The sequence below is a fragment of the Carassius gibelio genome, chromosome B5 (genome assembly GCF_023724105.1).
Source record: "Carassius gibelio isolate Cgi1373 ecotype wild population from Czech Republic chromosome B5, carGib1.2-hapl.c, whole genome shotgun sequence".
In the NCBI taxonomy this organism is placed as follows: domain Eukaryota; kingdom Metazoa; phylum Chordata; class Actinopteri; order Cypriniformes; family Cyprinidae; genus Carassius; species Carassius gibelio.
The window spans coordinates 32,995,726-33,020,673 of record NC_068400.1 but is presented as its reverse complement, the minus strand read 5'-3'; the positions used below and the strand labels follow the sequence as shown (position 1 = coordinate 33,020,673).

Here is a 24,948-nt window from a genome sequence, read left to right as displayed (position 1 = left end):
TATATCATCTGCAATAATATCGTAATTGTTTTAATGTTTTGGCATTATTGAGTATTTTTCAAAACCCAAACAAAACACCTAGGGATCGCATACATGCATTGCGTGATGAAGTCTAGTGGGTTAAACGGTGCACATGTGTATTTGGTGTGTGTTCTTTCACTGCATGATTCAGTCTATTAAAATGCATTAAGAGTGATAATAGAATTCAAGATATGGGGCAGAAAATGTATACATTTTGATTATAATGATTCGGTTGAGTTGCAATGATTCACTTATTAACAGTGACTTGCTGCCATCTACTGGTGGACTTAGTTTCACATTTAAAGTATCTTTTCATTTTTTTTATAATTTCAAATATCAGTATTCAATGTTTTATGTTTAAAATATCAAAACATTATTTATTTGTAAGTGCAGGTTAAAGCACCCCATGTCCCTCTGAGCTGCATTAAACAGTGTGCAAATACATCTAAATGCCACTTCAGATGCAAGTCTGCAAATATTAATTTTGTTGATACTGATCTCATTTGTTTGGTAACAGCTTAATTGTCTTATTATTCTAATTGACTGATTAAATGTAAGACTTTGACTCAAAAGATGCACACTTTATTAAATTTAAAAATGTCCATAAAAGATAAATATCAATCTAAGCTTATAGGAAAAGATTAATTTACAGTATTATTACTATTGATGTGAACAGACCACACAGAATATGAAGAATATCATAAACTGCAGCCTTCCATCGTTCAAAACTAGTAAAACCTTCATACATATTCGGAAACACAAATTCAGATATTTTTGATGAAATATGAGAGCTTTCTGACCCTGCTTAGACAGCAATGCAAATATCACATTCAAGGCCCAGAAAGGTAGTAAGGACATTGTAAAAATCCTTACTTTTGTTTTCTTTGCACACAAAAAGTATTCTCATCTTAATAACATTACGGTTGAACCATTGACGTCACATGGACTATTGTCCTTACATCCTTTCTGGGCCTTGAATGTGTCAGTTGCATTGCTGTCTATGCAGGGTCAGAAAGCTTTCGGATTTCATCCTAAATATCTTAATTGTGTTCTGAAGATGAACAAAGGTTTTACGGGCTTGGAATGACCTGAAGGTGAGTGATTAATGACAGAATTTTCAGTTTTGGGTGAACTATCCCTTTAATGCTAATAGGTGTTCTATCTAGAAAGTTTCTTAATGGATGTTTTAAGAGGTTTTGACCTAAAAAATTTGTAGGATAAAAAAAAAAATTTAATTGACATTAAAAATTTGCTGCTGATGCTGATATGCCAATAAAAATCCATCCTTTTTCCATACTGCTTATCTACTGCAGGGTCTTGGGGCTGGAACATATCCCAGAATCTCAGGCCATAGGCAATCAATTATAAATAGTGTGCTCTGAGTGAGGAGATCATCGAAAGAATATATTCTGAACCAAATTCATCTGTATTTCAGATCGAGGACCTGATGAAGAGGACAGCTGAGTTTGATGTTTCTGTCCAGTCTATAGAGCATTTGATAAATAAGACCAGAGAAGAAATGCAGCCTCATGTGGACAGTGCTGAAAAACACTTGAAAACTGTTCAAGAGCTCAAGCAGGTAAAGCCTGCCCACACTGATAAAGAAACACACAAAGAAGTATAATAAAGTCCTTGTAATTAGAGGTCTAGCAGATCTTTCATCCTGTGAATTTAGCACCTCCTGCCACTCAGTCTGGTGGGAAACGTTACACAAGAGAAAAAACAACAGGGATGTGTTCTCAGCTCAAAGCAAATTCAAATGTGACAATTTCCTGCCAAAAGACAGTGTAATGAGATGCATCTTTTGTCTTTTTATCTGAAGCTGACGGCTGTGGCTGAGGGATTTAAGGTGTCAGCCGTCTCCTCTGTGGTGACAGGGAAAGAGGTTGAGGCGGAGATTCTGTCTTTACAGAAGAGTCTGGAAGGTAACTGGTTCTGCTTTATACTTCTTTCATATTTTCACTGTTGATAAATAAAATCCGTTCTCAAGTTATGACAGATGAGCAATAAACTAGGTAAACATAGAAGTAAATGTGTCCTAATTACAACTTGAATGTTCTAAGCTGTATAATGTTAGAAGCTGTGCTACAAATTGAGTTTAACAAGGTCAAAATTAGGAATTTCTCATTAAAAAAACATTGAAAGAGTAATATGGTACAGCTGAGGACTGTTAGAAATACAGCAAAAACTAAATTTCAGGGTCAATAATTTTTTATTATTATTTTTTGAAAGCATTAAAGTGACAAAGACATTCTATTCATCAGAGAACCCTGAAAAAATATTGTTTACACAAAAATATTACCTGCTCTGACTATCATAATAGTAACAAATGCTTCATAAGCAGCAAATATTAGAAATATTTCTGAAGGATCATTTGACAATGAAGACTGGCTGAAAATTCAGCTTTTAAAATGTATTAAAATAGAAAACACTTAATTTAAATTGTAATAGTATTTCACAGTTACTGATTTTGCTGTATTTTGATCAAATAAATGGCATTTTGTTGTGCATAAGAGGCTTTGAAAACTTACTGAACTTTTAAAATGAATACATACTAGTACTAGTGTCTAATGGAATGGAAATGTGGCAATGTTGTGATAATGTGAATTGTAAAAATGTACTCTGCTGTAGACATGGAGCAGGACTGGCCTCAACTGCCCACATATAGCAAAGGATATCTAAGGAGAGAGAAGTTACTGAAAGAAAAGACCCTGGTGGATGTGAAAAAAAGAGTCAAGCAGACAGAGAGAATGATCAAGCTTGCAGTGGAGAATGCTACGGCTGTGAGCGGCACAGCTAAACATGCCCAGGAGTCTGCAGATGCAGTGGCTAAAGTATGCTATGCACTGAAGCACACATGTATTCAAAAAACTAAGTGGTTATATTTATCAGTCCTTCTCAGCTAAAGTTTCTTTGTCTGAATTAACAAATAAGAAAAACTTTTTTCAAAGTCACTGAATCGAAGTATTTGTCAGTAAAGTTTTTTTTATGCTATAATTCATTCTGTTAAACAAATTGTGATTTATAGCTGTTGTGTGCAGACCTTTGAAAGGCAATTTAGTCAAATAAAATCAGAGCCTAAGTGTATAAACACTGCATTGCCTTGAGGAGCCTGGACTGAAGCAAGAACTGATGGGAACTGAAAGCCCTGTTTTGCTGTTATTCATGACAGGATGCCAAAGTATCCCTGACGCAGGGGAAACGGACAAAGCATGCATCTGGACAGTTGCGTTCATCTGTGGACACCACCCTGGAGCAGCTGACTGAGCTGGAAAGCCAAGTATCACAGAAACAGAAAACCATGGAGGCAGAGGTAAAGAATTTGGCATTAACTTAATAGTGGAATTGCCAATGTTTGTGCAGTTGGATAGGAGCTCAATGTCATTATTATTAGAACACAGACTTCTGCAGGACATTCAGTACTGCCGTTCTGTTTATGGGTTATGAGACACTGTTCCAGAGAAAGTCTAGATCAAAGAAAAGTATTAAACATGATGCTTACCTGTAAAGTCTCGGGGTGCGTTTCCCAAAAGCATCGTTAGCTAACTATGATCGTAAGTTCCACTGAACTATTGGTAACGACGGAACTTGCGACCATATGCTTTTGGGAAACACACCCCAGATTAGTTGACCAAGTCATTTGTTTTTGCATAGCCATGATGCTGATGTGCCATTTCTCCCCAGGACATCCAGCTTTCTTCAAGGAGTGTGATAGACAGCATGGAGACAGCCAAGAGTCAGCTGGAGTCCTTTACAAACACGCTAACTCTGCTCCTTAAAAAATTGGGTAAATTCAATATTTTATTTTATCTTATTTTTAGTGATGTTAGAATTAGCACATTAACGCAGGTGATTTATTTTTCCAGTTTAATGATGTTTAAAATATTTAGCACAGTTAATCCAGGGATGGAGCTAAAACATAAAAATACGGCGGCTTGCATTGTTGCCCGTATCATATCACATATTAAATTGTGAATGAAACTATCAACATGCATGTCAGATCTGTGTCACATTCAGCAGTGGCAGTTCTTAAAGTAATAACAGCCAAATAACCTAATAAACCAGCTGCTGTGAAAAAAAGAGGAAATCAATAACTTTTGTAGTAGATTAATCTATATTTAAACTTTATTCAGTTTCTGTATATTTCCTGCTTGCTGAAGGGCTCGGGTAAATATGGCATTAGGGTTAGTGTGAAGATTTTAAGTTCACTTAAATTATAAGTTGTTATTTTTTAAAGTCCAATAAAAAGAGCAAATAAAATCAATAGCTCTCAGTTATACTGTTATGTTAGTCAAAATTACATTTAGTCTGTGGTTAAATATTAGGCAAAAATCTATTTCCTAGAGACATCTGTAGTATTGGTATCATACTGGCCTTCTGTCCTAAAAGAGATGGCATTAAACAATTATAAAAAAATATATTGTCTTCATGTTGTTTCTACATTTGAAGATTGAATGTAAAAATATTGCAATATAAAAGTAGTTTTAAAAATTTTAATATTAGGTGTTTTTTTTTGTTTGTTTTTTTTTATCGATTGACAGCACTATTTTTTTTTTTTTCCCTGCAACCCTATACCTAGGACAAGGACTTTTTTGTTTTTGTTTTCTTTTCTTTTTTTGTTCATTTTTATGTGTTTTTTAAAAGATTGAACTCACACTCTTCTCCCATTGATGTGAGGCAGATGCTAATGTGGTGCTGGAGAACTATGATCGCATCCTGAATGAGACTGCAGCCCGTCTTCGTGTTCTCCAGGGTGCTGTGGAGAGTCCATCTCTCACCGGAAAGATTCAGAGGCTCCGCAGTGCAGCGAACGATCAAGAGAAACAGCTGCAAAATCTTGAACAGAGCCTGCAGGAGATACGAGAAGAAAGAGACAGTCTGACAGACATCGCCCAGAACCTGCCTAAAACATGCCCACAAAAAGGGCACTAAGCCAGGGGGAGGAAGAAGTCGATCAGTTATCTAGTCTTTTAGAGAGACATTGAGGTATCTCAAAGGAGTTAGTCGCTGAAGAACAACGTTTAATTAAAATGTAAATTCTTTATAAACATTCATTTGTTGTGAATACAGAGTGGCTTTACTTATTTACTCTACTGGTAAAAAGTCAAAATGCAAGGGATGGCATTTATACACTGTAGCACTTTGAATTTAAATCATCAGTTTTCGAGCAAAATGTCAGTTTGATCTATATTATTCTTCCAAAGATGATCACATTGACATTATGCTGAAATATTGATGTATTGAAAACTGACATTATGAAATTCGCATGCAATGTACTTGCAATGTAGTAATATGCAACTTTCTCATCCATTAACCTTAACTAATGGTGATACCTGACAAGATTTGGTCTCTTTTGGCCACTTGAGGGAGCCATCTACTCAAATTCATTTAGTTGTTGTACACAGCGTCTTGCACATGATTTTGAAAAATGAAAATTTGATTTTAAAGTGAGTGAATCAAGACCAAATAAACACATCGTGTCATGCTGTTCTCAAGAGTGTGATCATGCATTATTAGCATCAGTGTGTGTTTACTTGTGAGCCTGTTTACTTGCAACTTATTACTTATTTAATATCTAACATGGCATATTAAATATGTATTTTTGTGCTTATTATCCATCTGTTCATAAATTATAGTCACAAAAGGAACTGGCTGTCAATAGCTGAAATGTTCTATTATTTGGGACATATTATCAACATGAATGTCTGCATGGCCCATTGTATGCTCATCTTCAGTTTGGATGTATTATGGCTTATTTGTATTAGCTGCTTCCTGTGAAAACTGAGCTTTTGATCTGTTCTCTAAACAATTGACTGAGCCTATATACTTTGAATGTTCTTAGCCTCATTGAACCCAAGACAACAGACACCTTGCTTATCTTTTATTTCAATACAAAGGGAACCATTTGTCAAAAACAGACAAATACTGTCATATTTATAGTCAGTAATCACTAACAGTTCTAGTTACAAAGCTATACGTTTAATGTTGATCGTTCATTGGCTCAGTATATAGATATAAATTAATGCAAAATATAATAGGCTACTTAAACCTGCTAAGAACTGCTGTTAAAACTAAACGCTGTAGTATCAAAGGTGAATCATTAAAAGCAACAATATTAAAACTTGTCTCTAATGAAACCCACACACATCAAGTCAAATTTTATTTATCAACTGCACAAAAAATCATGCAACAGAAACTGCAGGAAATTAAATGATTATGACTTGCAGATCCAAAGCACAGATAAAAATCAAAAATAGCCTATAAGCTGATAGTTAAAAAATGAAATGTTTAGATGATGAACGATAAGATTCAAATGTTCTAATCTAAAAATTCTAATAAGAGTGTACAAGTAAAAACAAAAAATCGCAATTGTGAAATGTAGCTACAAAAATAACTAAATGAGGCTTGCAACAGTAATTACAGGAAATGAAATGTTTCTAAAGTAAAAAAATAAACGATGAGAAAGATAAGATTAAAGACTACGTAAAAAAATAGTTGTGCATGCAATATGGTATGTGCAAAACTGACTAAATAGTCACTACATTGTGAAGTTGAGCACGTTTGGGGTGCTGAAGCCGTTATGTAGGCGTAGCCTATATCTAACTAATTCAATTACAAATATCTTTATACATAATAAAAGAACATTGGCTGGCAGTTTATTCTTCCCTGTTCGGTCACGTCGGCCTCATTACCTCTCTTCGCCGCACGGTGGCTATATACATTTATAGCTGCATTCCTGGCGAGCATCGACTACATCACAGGAGGGAGACCTGACCTGCGCCTCTAAGCAGCGTGAGATTCCCTCTCTCCAGCATTACTGTCGCGAGCAGACACCTAAACCAGTGTTTCTCCAACTCTCTTCCTTCATTACCATCGCTTGACCGTCCCAGCATGCCTTCCAACCTGGATTTACAAGGTATATCGTTTGTCGCCGGTCTGTTTTTGTGAACTGATGCTGTATTTACGGTTATCCGCGCGAAATCTGTTTTTGTTCTGTGCGCGCGCGTGTGCCGTTAGCGGCCGACTCTCCTTATCGCATGCCTGCAAGTGCGGCAGACAGCCTGGGTAAAACATCCAGACGGGTGTGTAACGGTCACTATGTCTCATTTTTTTCAGGCGGAAAAGCCTTCGGGTTACTCAAAGCACAGCAGAGGGAGAAACTGGAGGAAATCAATAAGGTAAATAAGATATTGCTGATGGATTATTATTGTCTGAGTGGGGAGGCGAGATTATTTCATTGGCCTTGAGCCGCCTCAATTTACCCTGATGTTGTTCCCACTTTTAATTTACTTTACTCTTCCCTGTGGTCTCTTAGCTGTTAAATGTTATTTTGGACAGCAGTAGAATTGTTAAACTCGATTTTATAGCAGCATGACCTAATTTATTTAACTCGACCACATTAAGCTGCAGATCATTTCACAATCCAGAGCAGGGCTGTGTCTTAAAATCTACTGAAATCTACAGGATTTTCTTATTTTAATGCTGCAGCAAACTATAATACTGATAAAAATTGCTATCTCAATAGATCGATGAATAGGTCTTGAGACACAGCCCAGCTCTACCCGCTTATGAGTCATTCACAGCTGCGTTAAACGCTCAAGGATTCCCCCAAACACTCTCCCCGTCATCCATTGGTCGGAAAAACAGTTAGTCCCGCCCAAAACTCACGCTATTGGCTGAGCCAGTGTTAGTGTGACGTGAGGGACCAAGATCCTCAAACAATAGTTTTAGTGGAATCAACATACAACTGTGTACTATAACAATAAGCATATTAATCTTAAAATATTTAAAAATAAAAAAATTGACACACTTGACATTTAAGTGAAGGAGGTGACCTCGTCTTGTGCATTTCAAACAAACCCAGACCTTTTATGAAAATCCCAAAAGGCTTTTTTTCTTGACTAGTGTTATTTTGAAGCTAATATTTAAGATCAGCCCTCTTTGATGTGATAAGAGGCAGTGTGTTCCCCCGCACCCGGCTGTCTCTGTGCCCTCAGACGGGAAACAGGTGTCTGTGATCCAGCATGAATGGGCCCATTATGTGGGAGGGAGATTGAGGAGTGGGCAGCAGTGGCATTTGAGCTGCAGTCTCAGCGTCTCTCTCTCTCTCTTTCTGTTTCCCTCTCTCTCTCTCTTTAATGTGGGCTGAGGCTGGTGGGAGCGATGGCTTGGCCTGGTCACATGAACACGAAGGAGAAAATCAGGTCATGTACTGGCCTACTGCTAGTAGTGAAATCTGCAGTGCTTACCTGCACGTAGTGTACAGGTGAATCTCAGGAATGGGGTCTAGGGATACAACGATAACATTTTTTCAGATCCGATCTGATACCGAAAATTTGGAGTATCTGCCAATAACGATCGAATCAGATACCAGCTCGTTTTTTTTTTTTTTTATCAATGTAGAATTTATATACTTCTGTGTTGACCTGATCATCACTCTTTTATGTTTTAAACACAATCTGCTACATAAAAAAATCATTTTAATGAATAATAACAAATGAAAAAATATAATCTATGACAAAAATACTATAACAAACTTGGTTAGTGGATAATTCAGCAGCAAAAGAGACTCTAGATTCTAGAAAAATCACGGGTGCACAATAATTTTTAATAAGACTAAAATCTGGAAAAAATTACAAATTGCTCTTTGTATTGTAAAATGCATTAATGTAAAAACAAATATATACATTTATATAGAAATATAAAATGTTTCTTTTAAATGTATAGCACGGTAATAAGGCAGCAACATATCATAGATAGGACAGAACAAGAAAGATTTGATTGCGCAAAAAAGTATTATGATACTAAAGGTGCCTATATAGAGTGGCACAGAGCACTCTTCAAATGATTCAGTCCGATTTGGTGAATGAATTTTCTTTCACTAAAACAAAAGCTAATGTCTTTTGATTTTGAGGGTGTAATGTAGGGCTAGGCCAGTCTGTTATTCTAACTAGGGCTGTAGCTATCGAATATTTTAGTAATCGAGTATTCTACCAAAAATTCCATCGATTAATCAAGTAATCGGATAAAATGTGTTTTTGCTTAATTAAAGTGCAATATTAATTATGCAAGAGAAAATAAGACTCCTGGGTCTCTTAAAATGAACAACTAAGTTTCCTTTTTTTAGAAATAAAATGTTTTTATTTTTTAAATGCATAGAATGCAATGCATACATAATAAATTTACATTTAATAAACATTTAAAGCAAAATAAACATTTAATTATTACCCATTGTTTCTCTGTCTGTACTTGTACTGTTAACAATGACAATAAAGTTGACAGATGAATTAAGTGCATTTGAGTGCCATTCAGTTGGGGTTTTAAATAAAACATTTTCTGAGATGCACATTAAACACATAAAACATTAATTTAAGTTATCTTTTAATTATTGAAAATTCAGCAAACGTAACTTTTTGGTAAACAAAGGGGATTACTGTTAAAAATAAAACATGGAAGAAATATTGTGTGATTTAAACCTTTAAAAAAAATGGAGCGCTTCTGCTCCATTCATTAACACAGACATGCAGAACATTTAGGATTCATATTTAAATAGACTGTCCTGGCTTAATATTTACAGATATTAGTCCATATCGTGATTTGACGTAAGTGCAATGACCTATTTTTTGATTAATTCATTCAAAATTTGGCAAATTCCGTGCCATTCTGTGTTAAACTGTAAATTCAGTTTTTATGACTGTTTTTTTTCCGTGATTCCCTCTGCGTTTTCTGCATCGCGGAAATCATAGGGCCCTAGTTGTGGTATGCCAGCTCTATCTTGCAATGGACAAACACCACGACGTTCTCTTTACATTTGTATGCGCCCTAAAATCAAAACACTGCTGACTCCTTGCAGTATGCGATTTCGGACGCATCGCTTGTGTCTCCTTCCGCTTTGTGGATGACGCGTTGTGTCACATTGAAAAAATCATTGCGAAAGAACCTGACCTGAGATTTAAAATAAATTAAAAGAGGCTTTGAGGCATTTTTCGATAATTTTTTGTAATGAGTAACTCGAGGAATCGTTTCAGCCCTAGTGTAATATGATATGTACATGTTCTTGCATGTGTTTGTTAGTTAGATGTGTTGATGCTTAATAATCTGATAAGGGCTGTCACTGGGGACGGTGAGATACTCTAGGCCAGTTAAAAAAACACTGTGATTTCTGATATGAAGGAAGTTTGATGTGTAGTCGTGACTTGGCTGAGGTATAAGGTGGTACTCGTGCTCTTCATCTCTCTGCATGATTCAAGAGGTCTGATCCTCACAGTGTAGTTTTTATCTACTAATTCTAAAACTGTATCACGACTTGACCACACTTTGTTAATCTATCTTATTTTTACTCCCTCTCTCAATATGTGTGGAGCAGAGAGAAAGAGCAGAGAAAAGACGTCATCATGATGAGTCATACTTGAGTCAGACTGTTCAAGGTTGCTTGATGCTTCTCACACACACATGCTGTTCGCTTTTACATTACATTCCTTCACATAGTCCGCAGCATCTCCTCCCACCAGCCATAATTAAAATCCACTCACAAACACACCCACATATACTGCGTGATCACCCTGATACACACACACACACTAATAATTCACTGATGGTGAAGTCCCATATCACACATGTGTATCTTTGATTTATGGGCCTCATGCAGATTCTTGTCAAAGACTATTAACAAAGATGTTAGAATTTTCTGACCCTTGTTTGTCTTTTTATTATGCACTGATAAAACACTAACTAGCACACTACACATCACTAGCTTGTGGCCTGCATTTTAGAAGCATGCTTATCCTCTAACTAACACTAAAGGTGCAGTCACATTAGCAGAATTTCTTGATCGAAAAAGGGCTGTTGGATATTTTCAATAATGCAGCGATGTATGAATAGGGCTTGCAAAATTTCTGGTATTTCAGACACTCGAAATTATTTGAATTATATCATATTATATTTCTGTTATTTAACCGTTATAAATGCATATCTTTTTAGAAGTCACAGTCTCTACATGTTTGTTGCGTAAAAATATTGGTAGATTTTTGCTTTGGTCTGAACATAAACCACAGAAAGGCTTATTGAAAATGCAGATTCATTCCCTGCCAGTAGGTGACTCTTTTAGAAAGGCAAAAGCATTTTCCAGATAACGGTTGAACACAAAGCAGTGCTGTGCTTATGAACACAAGGTTATTATTAGTGCTGTCAAACGAATAATCATGATTAATCGCATCCAAAATAAGCTTTTGTTTATGTAATATGCGTGTGTACGTGTGAGCATGTTTATGTAAGAAACAAATTTGTATAAAGACATGGTTATGACATAGGTATTGCAACGAAGAGGTGATTTATGAGGACATTTTCAGTGTCCCCGTAATTCAAGTTTTTTTGAAAATACAAAAATGCACAAATTTTCCTGTGAGGGGTAGGTTTAGGTGTAGGGTTGGGGTAGGGCAATAGAAAATACAGTTTGTACAGAATAAAACCCATTACGCCTATGGAGAGTCCCCATAAACCACATTTACCATCCTGTGTGTGTGTGTGTGTGTGTGTGTGTGTGTGTGTGTGTGTGTGTGTTTCTCCTAAGTGCTATAATTGACCTCATATACAAACAAAAATTAACTTTTTTTCAACACAGCTATTTTCATTTAAAAAAACAGTATTAAATAAGAACAAATAAAAAAAATTGCAAACAACCGCACATAAATGCAATAGAAAAAATGAGAGCTATGAAACTAAGTTTTCAGGTTAAGTAAGTTTTTATTCAGGTAAGAAATACTATAGAAATTAAAGTGATCAAATGTAAAGGACAGCAGCAGATCCCTTTAAGAGTTTAACCATGAACCTAATATACGGTTAAACAACACATTCTCTTTCTCAACTATTTAACGTTCCAAAACTGACAAGACGGGCATTTTTACATAATTTAATATGTATTTGAAACGTTTTAGGGCAGTTAGACACTCATTTTGGTATTGTGGCTCACACACTGTTTGAGACTGAGCACGGCTTTGTGCGCTCAACTAATATATTTAGGATCAGTGGTGGTGCGTGTGCCTTTGGTGTAAACACAAAACCTGCGGTTATGACTAAAATAATGCGCAATACAAAAACAATTTAACCAAAGCGAATGAGACTAGGGATGCACCGAAATTTCGGCCACCGAAAATTTTCGGCCGAAAATGGCCTTTTCGGTTTTCGGCCGATAGACTTTTATCACCGAAACAACACGGCCGAAATGTTGTGATGACGCAAACAGAAACCGCGACCTGCACGTGCACCTGCATAGCAAAGACCACGAGCTCCACGCGACATTCACTTAACACCAGTGAGAACATTCTCTCTCTTCGTATTCCTTTATTCGCAGCACTAAAACATCTCCTAACAAAGAGATTAAGACGGACCAAGAAGTGAAAACAAAGAAAAGTACAGTCTTATAGAGTCTGTTAGCACACGTCTCACTGAGATCTTGTCGGATCCTCTGCACTTCATCGCGAATGTGCTTGATCCGCGTTATAAAGAACATTACTTGGATGCGGAAATAAGGCAGCGCGCACGAGAAATGATCCAGGCCGCGCTGTATGTGGAGAACCCGCGTGGAGACGGAGAAGCGCCAAGCGCAGGAGACTGAGATCAGAGCGCAGAAAAAAAAGACTCGTCTCTGCACCAGATGAGTGGCATGCACCATCGTTGTCTGATATGTTAAGTGAAATTCTGCAAGAAAGTGCCTCAAATAATAATAATACGTTGGCTATTTTGTTCTTTAGGCTACTATATATATATATATATATATATATATATATATATATATATATATATATATATATATATACACACACATACATAATATCAGATTGTAGCCATATTTATGCTAGATTTTCTGCTAGATTTCTGCTTTAATTTGATAAAAATGTTTATTTATGCCCTGGCCCTATTTAAATACACTCTCTCAAATATTTCTCAAATGTCAGGCAGATGACAAGCTCAACTGCTCAACAGCTAGATGGTTATCTGTCTGAAGTCCCCATCCCCAGAAGTGATAACAGTCTTGCCAAATGGAGAAGTAATGCACTTTCTAGTCCTACAGAGAAAAATTTCAAATGCACTACACCTAAATGCACTTTGTTTTTATGAGAGAACTGTTCATTTTAAAACCTTTCTGCAGGCCAGTAGGCCTGTACATTATTATTAAATATACACATGACATGAGTGGGATAAATTTTTAGTTTGAATTTTATTTTATACTGTGCATTGTTGCAATGTGCTTAATAAATATTTGCATCATTTGTAATTATGTATTTTTATGTTTTTTTTTTTTAATAAGTTATGTAATTGTAATTATCTTTGAAACTTTAATATTAATTTATGCAATTGCAATGTCTTAATTTTAGTAAAGTTAGTACACGGTCATAGCAATAAATGCAATGGTACTAATAATTGGCATAATTTCTTTCGGTGTTTCGGTTTCGGTTTTCGGCCTTGGTTTTCTCTTTTTCGGTTTTCGGCCAAGAATTTTCATTTCGGTGCATCCCTAAATGAGACACTTGTGTGTGTGTGAGAGAGAGAGAGAGAAGGGGTCGTCTGTTAAAAGTGAGCGAGAATGGGCGGCTATATACAATATTTAGCCTAGCTGTCTGTGTTTTTCAAGGAAGGAGATATTTGGATGTCCTTGGCATTAAAACTGTTCTAGAGAATAAAACTACACTGCAGAGTTTCTTAACACATGCTTGCTAGCCCTCTCTGGGCTTCTGCCATGCACAACCTAACAGAGGGGATAATCATTCACCCAGCCTATTCCAGTTTGAGACCATGCTAACTCTCGGTTTATCTCTCTTGTTTTCAGGAGTTTATGGAAGACCAGAAGTACAGGGATGAAGAGGATTTACCAGAGAAGTTGGATTCTTTAAAAAGTAAGGATAGTTTAAATATTTTAAACCGACATAGTCCAGCATGTATATGCACACATGTTTGTGTGTTTGTGGCATGAATGCTAAGAGAGCTTGTGTGGGTGTTTGTGCATGTGATGGACTTGCTTTCTTCATATGGTCTTTCAGGAATGTGCTGATCTTGCCCCCTTGTTGTTGTTTTAGCGCTAAGGGTTTTGGATGTGCTGCTTGTGGGAGAGAGAAATAACGGTTTTGTGTGTGTGGGAAAGGACAACTGGAATGTAAACGAACCATCTTCTGAGCTGTTTGGTCAAAGCTAAAGTGTGGTTTTGCTTTTCTCTTTTAAAGTCCCCATGAAAACTTCAGTCATCTGAATCCTAAAGTCATCCTCCCTTTCTTTCTAATGTTAACGCTTGTCAAAAGAGGACCTATGAAGTCAGTATTGACTTAACATGCATACTTCTTGTTATTGTGCGAAATTGGTTACTGTCGTTCTAAGTAAAAAAAAAAAAATCATCTGAAGCTAGAGATGCGTGAATATTGAGTATTTAGACAAAAAAGTGTGACGTTTTATTCACAAGCTATGTTATCTGTATTGGCCAAACAGGAATGAATCAGATTTTTAATTTTTAAAAACCTGACTGTGAGACATGTTGTGTGTTGACTTTTACCGAAGGGCCTCTTTTAACTATATTATTTACTACCAGTCATCCTCCGTGTGTACACTTGGGTGTGTGGGTCATTATCAAGAGGCAGTGAAGGGGTTCAAGGGTTAAGTGTCTCTGAATATTACAATCAAATCAAATCTCCATATGGACCATTATCTGTAAATGGTAAGTTGGATTGAAATATGAATCCTGCATGTTCTGCGCGTCTCTGTGTGAATGAATGAATGGCAGAGACGTGCAGGTTTGTTTACTTTACTATATAGACTGAAGCATGTGAGGCTTGCAGTAATTTCAGCATCTGCCGTCTCAATGAGGACATAAATACATAAACAACATCACCAGATGTTCTGAGTCACTTCACAAGCATTTTACCGTTTCATCTGAGTAAAATCAGGGTCAAAATAAAAGTAGCCCGTCAAAATAAAAGTTCATTTTTACATAAAGGTATTGTGCTAGAAATATTACTGTTATTTAGTAGAAAGTATGTGATACTGCTACTAATGTTGAAAACATTTCTAAAACTTTATTAGAAATAAATCACACAATATTTCTTCCATGTTTTAATTTTAATAGCAAATCCCCTTTATTTACCAAAAAATAAAATGTTTTTAAATTTCATTAATTAAAAGATAAATTAAATTTAGGTGAAACTTGTTTACTGTTTTTCATAATTATATTACTTTAAACACTTTAAACATAATTGTTAATAAGTATAAAGAATGGCATTGGTTTTATTTTTAGTGATAGTTTTTATTTATTTATTTTTATTTTTTTAGCATTTTTGTGTTTTGCTTTGGTACCGAAATTGGTACAGAGAACCTTGGATTTTCATTGGTATCTGTACCGAATACTGAAATCTGGTACCGTGACAACACTAAAAACAGAGTGAGAAAATAGAAAGAAGGAAAGAACAGAAGTCAAAAGCACAAGGGATGGGAGGTGCGCCAAACCCTTGAGATTTCTTGATGTTGTTGAAATGAAAGCACACGCTCACACACACACACACACACACACACACACACAGTCTAAGCACTTGCCGCAGTGTTTGACCCACTAATGTCAGAATGTGTGTAAACCACTGCCCTAAAAGCAGAAATGAAAAGAGGGAAAGAATACAGTTGATAATAAGAGGGATCACCATCCAAAAAAAGATCAATTTAGAGAGATCGTGATTCAGTCTTGTGAGTTGCATTTAGGCAGCAACGTTGCTCTTGTCATTTTTCACACACACTCATTCAGCTCGGGGGTGAACAGGCTGCATTTGTGTTTATATGGGGCCATTGTAACCCTCTCCTTCCCATCATCCTCCTCTCATGGTGACTCTGTTACATTCTCTATGCATCCACTCCAACAGAAGCTTCATTGTGAAAATGAAACAACACCGAATGAGAGAGACTGAGGAAATGGTAGAATAATCTAGCAAATTCAAATAGGACACAGATTCAAATCTGGTACGTGCTGTCCTCATTTACAGATATAGCCAGCCATCCTTTGTGATATAGGCCTCATTTCAGATAAGAAATGCAGGGTTTTCCAAATGTCCTCTCTGTTGTTTCCCTCTGAACCTTAGCGGTCACATGCCTGACCTCGGAAAGCTGCCACTGACAGATGTTGCCGTGTGTGAATTTTAATTTGTTCTTATAGGAATATTAAAATATAACTTTTTTTTTTCACAGATAAATATGCTGAGTTTGACCTGAATGATCAGGGGGAGATCGGTAAGTGTGTGTGTCCATATGTAGTTAAGACTGAGTGTTATTGGGGAAGAGCTCTTTTATCATGTTCACTGTATAGATGATGCCACACTTGACCGATAGGAAACATGAGAACTCACCTGTAATCAACTTAGGGGCGGTTCACATATCGCGTCTTTTGCACGCTCAAGTTCAGCATGAAATAAAAGAAATACAAAATTTCAAGAAAAACGTAATAACACCTAAACTCAATGTGTTACCTTACTCTGCATCTAAATTGACTTTCATCTGGTGTAAACACAATGTAGGTAGGGATAAATGATGATAATAATATTACCGATAAAATAATAATCTGTTATTATAGTTACCATCAGTGCAATAAAACCATAAGTTGAAATCCTGTACTATTTTCCAGTTCTATTTCATTCAGAAAGGTATAGCATGCATTTTTATGCAAATGGAAGGCTTGCCCACATAAGATGTTGGGGGAAAGTGGCCTAGGTCCGTATTGCTGATTGTATATCCAAACAGACTTGAACACATGTGTAGTTTGTGGTAGCAAGTATGCTTCTATGAGAAAGAGGCGTATTGTATAATGTGGGACACAAAAATTGAATGCACCACGAGGAGAAGAATTATTCCACTAATGTAAATGTGGTCACTGACAGCTCTGTGTAGCTCTACTCCATGTTAGTAGGCTTGGTGTTGTAGTAACAGCCCTGAGGCTGGTTCACAGCATAGATGACACGTATGTGGTGTTATCTTCAGGTTGTCTGCACAAGTTTAAATGCATTTCTGTGAGCATTATGGTTGTAGACCTTGTATAATTAGGCCAGAATCATTATTTCTTAGGGGACACTAACACAAAATGTAGGTTTGACACATTTTTAGTCTAGTTACTAGACTATTTTTAAATGTATGCTTCACTTAAAGGGGTCATATGATTGGATTTCAACTTTTCCTTTCTCTTTGGAGTGTTACAAGCTCTTGGTGCATAAAATGGCTCATTCTAACACGCCCCCAAATGTCTACGTCACAGTGTGGAAAGATCTGCATCACGCCATCCAAATGTTCACGCAAAGAAAAAATGTGTAACTTTTATTCTCTTTTATTCTTTTTTTTATTCTCTTTTATTCTTATTCAAATGCAAACATAGAGAGATATATCAAATAAAGTTTAAATTATATGATACTTATATTGAGATATAATTATTTTTCATATATCACCCAGCCCTACTGGCTAGCTGGCCAATCAGCATACACCTCGATTTTCAGAATGATGAGCTTTGTAAAAATCAACTTGTTTTAGAAAGGCGGGGTATACAGGAGAAACAGTGATGTACAGTATGTGGAAAATGTGTTTTTAACCTTAAACCACATAAACTTCATTACACCAAATACACCAAATTATGTTCTTTTTGGCCACGTCATATGACCCCTTTAAAACACAACCCAGCAGCCAAAGACATCAGTGTACTATGTAGCCCTTAAACCACACTAATACCAGATATACAGGCTAAATTCTGATCTCATTAATTGACTAATTCATTGGTGAACAACTAGTCAGCATCCCATCTTTATTAGAGGTTTGCCGGATAAGCTGTAAGAGTTTGTTTGTGTTTCCAGACATGATGGGCTTGAAGCGAATGATGGAGAAGTTGGGTGTGCCAAAGACCCATCTGGAGATGAAGAAAATGATCTCGGAGGTGACCGGAGGTTGCAGCGACACCATCAACTACAGGGACTTTGTGAAAATGATGCTTGGCAAGCGATCAGCTGTTCTCAAACTGTAAGTGTGTGTATATGCGTGTTTAAACATGCTTCATGTCTTGTTTTTAATATTGGCAGACAGCATTTTACAGAATTGTCAGGCTATTTCCTGCTGCCATGTGCTTTGACGCAGTCCAGCTATTTTTAGATAGGTCGGCATGTGTTTAATCTCATCAGCACATCTAGTGCAGGATCAGCATATCTGTGCCATTATCTCTCAATGGGAGAGTGATCTGCTGTGATGGGTGATGTTGTCGTCATCATCAGGAGACACTAGGGTTTGGATCGATACCAGAAATTTAGCTTTAGTACAGTACAAGCCTCTGGTACCTCAGTATCGATGTTAAATCGGTCATTAAATAAACTGCCTTGAGTGACTGACAATATGAAACTAGGGCTGTCAATTATATTGTTATACTTGACAATTGAATATTTTGTTAAAACAAACAGAACTGGTCCATGTAATGCTGCCTAAACTTTTGATCACATTATCTAGGTCAGGCATTTAATTTAGTAAGATTCTGATATTTTAGATTAAATTAAATTTATGCATTTAGCAGACGCTTTTATCCAGAGCGACTTACAGTGCATTCAGGCTATCAATTTTTTTTACCTACCATGTACTCCCTGGGAATTGAACCCACAACTATATATATATATATATATATATATATATATTGTCACGGGAGGAGCACAAGACAGACACAGTGGGCGTGGCGTCAGGCCTCGGAGAGGCTTTTATTAACAGAAATCAAAATAACAGGGAATAAAAGTGGCCAAAGGGGGAAAGTGTCCAAAATAACAGGGAATCTGGTGTCCTCGTCGTGCTGCGGGGTTTGTGTAGGTCGGGCAGTGTTCATCGAGGAAGGGTCCAGGTAAGGGGCGGAGTCCGGCGGCCGCACGCGCTCCCCTCCTTGGTCCGGGGCGCGAGGGGCGGCGGCTTCCTCTAGCAGCCGCATCTCTCTCGTCGGCCGCGGCGCTGGTAGGGGATGGACGGCCCGGCATCCTGGCCCGTCGGCCGTGTAAACGGGTGCGGTTCTCCTCCGGATCGCGGGTCCGGCTGCTCACGTCTCTTGTGGCGCGGGAGTCCCTCAACGCACCCTTCCTGGACCCACGAGGACACCAGCGTGCATGCACGGGGAAGAGACCTGTCTCCCGAGGAGAGGCGCGTTGGGCTTTTAAACAGCGGCGGTAATGAGGCTCCACTTCCTTCAGGTGTGCCCCATCACACGCCGCCAGCCCTGACTCGTCCAGCGCCCCTCCTCTCACACACCCACTCCAGTCGGGAGCCTGGTGAAGGGCGGCGATTTAGGACGGGGTGCCGGTGACAATCAGGGAGGAGGCAGCTGACTCGTCACATTATATATATATATATATATATATATATATATATATATATATATATATATAATTATTATTATATTATTATATATATTTTTTTTTTTTTACAACAAATTGTCTCCCTTTTAATTTGTTTGCACAAGATAAGTAATCATATGATGTCATGTAAGATTTTTAATGATCCAATTTTGTATAAACACACTTCTATATACAATGACATAACACAGCACACATTTTCTTGGGTGGGGATGGAGATCCAGTTATCTCCTAATTATGGCTGTCGTTGACACCAGTGTGGATGTTGTCCAAGTTGGCATGGGTACCACTAAACACCTCCCTACTCTCAGTGGAAGCGATAAACAACCTTCAACTTCCTGTTTTGTTTTCCTTTTTTGTGAAAAACACAGATGTAGTTTTGAAAAAAGAAAATTGGGTTGTTTGCAACAAACACTAGTTCGTGCCAAATTTCATGATTCATTGAAAACATCTTAAGCCATTTTTCACAAGACTTTTGAGTGGACACACAAACTGGAGTTTGAATTTTCTCTCACAAGTGCTTGCTAGATTTGCTAAATTACTACTTTTACCCATTTTTTTGTTACACCAGGCAGAGGTTGAAAGTTATTGCACAATTACTCATATGATTTTTTTGCGTAACTGTATCGTTTGAGTTTTGTGCTAAAGGTGTCTGGTGCTTTGCCTAAGCAAACAGAATTGATCATAACCACTATCACTGAATGTGTGGTTCTTGGCTGTGATTTTAATAACAGGTGGTGTCAGACATCTGATTCAGACATGTACTGATTTATTATTAGTTTGCAGAGATGTGTATCTTCATCTGTCAGTATTCTACACACTGTGAATGGAGAGTCAGGGCTTTTAAGGTCTTAAGAGAGATTTGTCAGGGTTTACCTGAAACATAAAGTCACATGTGAATGGATCAGTCAGCAGTTCTGCACCATTACTTTTTTTTTTTCCTTGTGCCTCTTTACTCAAACACCAGCATTTGTGGTTTCATAGGCTGGTCCAATCTCTTTGATTTGTCTCTTGCAGTGCACTTATACTCTCCAGCTCGCTCTACTAATCTACTCAGTGGGACGCTGGGATAGCTTATAGCCAATGCTGGCTATAACCGTTGTTTTTCCACTTTAAATCATGGTCCGAATTACTTTTAGGTGGCAAGAATAGTTCATTTTCTTTTTGTAAAATTTTTATAAAATGTGTGCATTTAACCCACCTCAGTTTTAGATTTGATGGTTGAAATGCATTTTCTCTCTTCTCTTAAACAGGGTTATGATGTTTGAAGACAAAGCTAACGGGACCAGCTGTAAACCCGGTGGACCCCCTCCCAAGCGTGACATCACCAGCCTACCATAGACCAGTGGAGATGGATTTGATTGACATCTCTGCATTCACAAATCCCGCCCATTTAACATTAGGGGCTAGGTTTCTATAGCCTTACCTAGAATATTTTTGGCAAGATCCAGGGAAAATCTTAGTTCATAGACAGACAAAATTAAGAAAAAAAAGAAAGATGTCTATATTTGCTGTGAAAGTCAAAGCGTATAGTAGCTTTTTATAAGTAAACAAATGTATATATTTATATGAAAAAGGTGTTTTTGAATCGTGTTTACAAGCACAAATCCTGTAAGTGGGGGAAGTTGAGTGTGTAACACTGCAAGTGAACCAAGTAAAGTGTACAGGATGACACAATTTTAGCTTGTAAGGCAAATTTTAAGAATTAAGATTTTTCATCTTCCCCATAATGTGTGAATTTTTTCATTTCAGTACATTAGTGTTTGCCATTTGAGTCGCTTGAAGAGTTCTTTAGCTTATGCTTAACACAGAGTCCTATAATGTGACATCATAGATGTTTGCGTGTAAGAGGCTCTTTTAAGAATCAGTTAGTGCTCAGCCATGAAAAAAAAAACTTAATTTAGCTTGATCTGCTTCTTGAAGCAGGATTTCCTTTGTAACATTTTTGTACAGGAAGGCGCAGGGAGTGAAAATGCTGGGATGTGAGTGAGGGAGAAGGCAAAAAGGGACGACCGTTCATTCCTCAGATTTTCTTTGCTCATTCTCTGTCCATTTTTTACTTTCCACGGTCTTCAAACTGTTTCTTTTTAACCTGTTTGTATGCGTCCAAATGACTGTAATATGTAAATTTACTGTATCCTGTAAGCACATTAAATGTTAACTTCACGTATTGTGCATATACACTTTGAATCACAATTTTATGGTATGCTTTTATAAATTCTCCTGCTTGAATTGGAAATGATGTAGGAAAGATCCGCAGCAGGGTTGATTTTAGTCACTATAGCCCTCTTTCCAAGTGCCTCACTCAGTTTGATGTAGCAGAAATTTTGAGTGATGATTGAGTGAAGCATCTTTGAAACGGATTTTGTGTGTGTGTGTGTGTGTGTGCGCAAGCATATGCTTGGAAATTATTTTCTGTTTAGTCGTATTCTGAGACATTCCAAGAATGTCGTTGTGTGGTGCATTCCTTGGAAATGTTGTCATGTTTGAACCCAAGCAGACTTACATGTGCATCTCTGATGCAAATATTCCAGTAGTGCTTTTGTCCCTTTTTTATTTTACACTGTCCTTAACTTAACTGTTAAGTTTTCTTTCAATAAGATGTGCTACATATGGCACAAATGATCAAGAGTTTTTTTTTTTTTTGTTCGTTTTGTTTTTTTGTTTAAGATGATGAAATGAAATCACTCATCTGTAGCAGGTGTGGCTTTAACTTTCATTTCATACTAAATCCGCAAAAAAAGCAACTTTTATTTGTTTCTGTCATGTTTTCTAGGTTTTATTTCTGTGCCCCTGTTCAATTTTATCTCCTTGACATGGTTTTGGTTTCCTTTTTAAAATCATTGAAGTGTGAATTGAGGTCTGCATTGCTTTTTATTAGAAATGCATTTTTAAGTTATTAGAATTATGAATGCTTTTCAGTTTGTGTTAGCATATTAATCAGCAGAGGCATTTGTAAACTTTTGTTTCTTTATTTTTTTTTTTTGGCAAACACCAAAGGAAGTAAATATCCTACTGTTACACCTGAACTATTAGTAGAACTCTCTTATTTATGTCTATGTGTGTAAAACGTGCAAAATGTGACACAACCTCAGTTTGAGGAAATTTTGGTATGTCCTAATTTGTGAAAAACTATAATTAAGTAAATTTGTTCTTACAATCTTTCATAACATTAAAAGTGTGAGTAAGTGTGTTAGGAAATTTGGGTTCAGTCAGATTTATTTATTTAAAAATTTAATTGAGCAAGGACATTAATCAAAATAATATATATATATATATATATATATATATATATATATATATATATATATATAATTACACACACGCTTTATTTTTTTAGAAAGTTTCATGATCAGCAAGTCATCATATTAGAATGATTTCTGAAGGATCATGTGACACTGAAGACTGGAGTAATGGCTGCTAAAATTCAGCTTTGCACAGGAATAAATTACATTTTAAAACCAATTAAAACAGAAAAAGCATTTTAAATTGTAGTAATATTTTGATTATATTACTGTACAAATAACATAACTGTAACCATTTTGTTTTAGAAATGGCCGATTGCATTACCTCGTTCATTTCAGGGTTTGTACAATCTTTTGAGAGAGAAATTCAAGCACTTTTCAATGGCATAAGCATTTCACACAACTATTTCCAGCACTTTAAAGCTCTAAGATGATCCAGTTTTAATGTTATTTTTAATGGGATGACCAAAATATACTTTGTGGTAAACAAACACTTGTGTAAAATAATAATAAAAAAATACACCAAATCACAATTATAACCAGTAGACGGCAGCAGAGGAGCACATATTGGCTCATTAGTCATTTATTTCTACTTTTTTTTTCTGTATTTTGAAATTATGAAATCATAGAATATCAAATGAAGTAAGATAAGTCACTTTTCCTAAATTAGCTACTAAATCGCGTAATCGCTGAAGTTGGTCAGTTCCATAAGAATAATGGTACATTTAATAAGAGTTGAATATATACATATATATATATATAAAAAATCTATAAAAATAGATTTTGCACCTGTTACTGTTATTAATAAAAGTAAATTTTGTATGCATCTTAACTCAAGCTTAGTGCTTTACTGTCAAATCTGAACAAACAATAAACAAAAGAAAACTTAACAAGAAATTAACATGTAATATCACACCACCCCCAGTGCTACCAAATCTGCTCCTGGCTCTACCATCTGTAGAACTGCTCTCAAATGTTAGTCTGGAGCCCAGCGGGTATGATAATGGCCACAATTAGATATTATATGGTTTTGTTTGTGACACCCTGTTTTATGCTGTGTGTGTAGGTTAGGTGATTTTTCAAACAATTTAAGCTTGGAAGTGGGGGGGGGGGGGTGAAAACCTCTTTATTTTGTAAACCACTTCACTAACTGTTATTGGGGCTTTTCCAGAATAATGATACTAAAGAAGATTTTCATCTTTTCACTCAGTGATCTGGTTCACTTCCTCATTAGACTTCTGCATAAACAGCAGGTCTACATGTCACTCCATCTCTGTCAGTTGTAATCTGCTGTTCTTTATCTCTCTTCCCCATTCTGCTTGAGGGACAACACGGACTGACACAAAAAGGAAATTTACCAAACAGTGCAACACTGACCTTTGCAATAAAATAACAAACAGAGCTAGGACAGACCGATTAAAATGTTCTGCATAACTTTATTTATTTGTATAGTACATTTTATCACAATTGTGTTGCCCAAAGTTCTTCACAATTTGAAAGAAAGCATATACAAAGATTAAAACCAAAAAAACCTAACATAATTAGTAAGAATAAACCACTTAATGAACAGATGACAAATACCCTTTATCAGGTCATTACACATCGGGGTTGTTTTCTCTATGAAAGGTCTTTACAAAGGTCTTTCCTCTGCGAAATCTAATATAAAAATATGAGTTTTCAACTGAGACTTAAAACTGGAGCCTGCCAAATATGAATTGGAAGACTATTCCACAATTTGGGAGCCACAACCATAAATGCTTCATCACCTCTATAATTTTATTTATTTATTTTTAATTTTTTTTAATGAGGAACTAGTAACAGTTTATCTACTGATCTCAGTGTCCTAGCCGATGTATGCTACTCTAAAAGATTGGTGATATATATTGGGGACATGTTATGAAGGTCTTTAAAAACCATCAATACAATTTTAAAATCAATCCTGTCCTGAACTGGTAGCCAGTGGAGAAAGGATAATACTGGAGTACGATCCCTCATTTTTGGCGCCTGTCAAAAGCCTGGCTGCAGCATCATTTACAGACTAGATAGTTGTCACTGGCAAATCAAAGAGAATTCAATAATCCAATCTCAAGGTAATAACAACATATTTATGCATGGACAGCTCTCTCTAAATCTTTAAAACTAAAAAATGGGTTTTAACCTGGAGATCATTCTAGGTTGGTAAAATTACATTTTACTACAGACTTTATCTGATTGTCAAAGCTGAGAGTTGAGACAATTATGGTTACACTGTTTTTATAGTTAATTCTAAAGGAGAAATAGTTCTGGAAATCATCTCCTTAAATTTG

At 36.5% G+C, this 24,948-nt stretch overlaps 2 protein-coding genes across 2 annotated transcripts in view; both read left to right on the top strand.

Moving 5' to 3' along the window:
* Nucleotides 1-5,516, top strand: part of lamc3 (laminin, gamma 3) — a 78,826-nt gene extending 73,310 nt beyond the window's left edge. Inside the window, exons 23-28 of the mRNA XM_052557333.1 lie at nucleotides 1,457-1,600; nucleotides 1,844-1,946; nucleotides 2,653-2,855; nucleotides 3,194-3,334; nucleotides 3,706-3,808; nucleotides 4,703-5,516. Coding sequence (XP_052413293.1) covers nucleotides 1,457-1,600; nucleotides 1,844-1,946; nucleotides 2,653-2,855; nucleotides 3,194-3,334; nucleotides 3,706-3,808; nucleotides 4,703-4,953 — 945 coding nt within the window. The 3' untranslated portion in view covers nucleotides 4,954-5,516. The remainder of the gene's footprint in view (nucleotides 1-1,456; nucleotides 1,601-1,843; nucleotides 1,947-2,652; nucleotides 2,856-3,193; nucleotides 3,335-3,705; nucleotides 3,809-4,702) is intronic.
* Nucleotides 5,517-6,578: 1,062 nt separating this feature from the next.
* aif1l (allograft inflammatory factor 1-like) lies at nucleotides 6,579-21,563 on the top strand. The gene is made up of 6 exons (XM_052557314.1): nucleotides 6,579-6,937; nucleotides 7,138-7,199; nucleotides 13,847-13,913; nucleotides 16,234-16,275; nucleotides 17,877-18,039; nucleotides 20,651-21,563. Exons 1-6 carry the CDS (start codon nucleotides 6,913-6,915, stop codon nucleotides 20,736-20,738), a joined length of 447 nt encoding a protein of 148 aa, XP_052413274.1. The 5' UTR covers nucleotides 6,579-6,912; the 3' UTR covers nucleotides 20,739-21,563.
* The last annotated feature ends 3,385 nt before the right edge of the window (nucleotides 21,564-24,948 follow it).

What these genes read in the sequence shown, in the direction of transcription:
- aif1l (XM_052557314.1), top strand. Translation starts at nt 6,913, where the DNA reads ATGCCTTCCAACCTGGATTTACAAG. An exon ending in GAAGTTGGATTCTTTAAAAA is followed by an intron (nt 13,914 to 16,233) that starts GTAAGGATAGTT and finishes TTTTTTTCACAG; the next exon opens with ATAAATATGCTGAGTTTGAC. An exon ending in CGATCAGCTGTTCTCAAACT is followed by an intron (nt 18,040 to 20,650) that starts GTAAGTGTGTGT and finishes TCTCTTAAACAG; the next exon opens with GGTTATGATGTTTGAAGACA.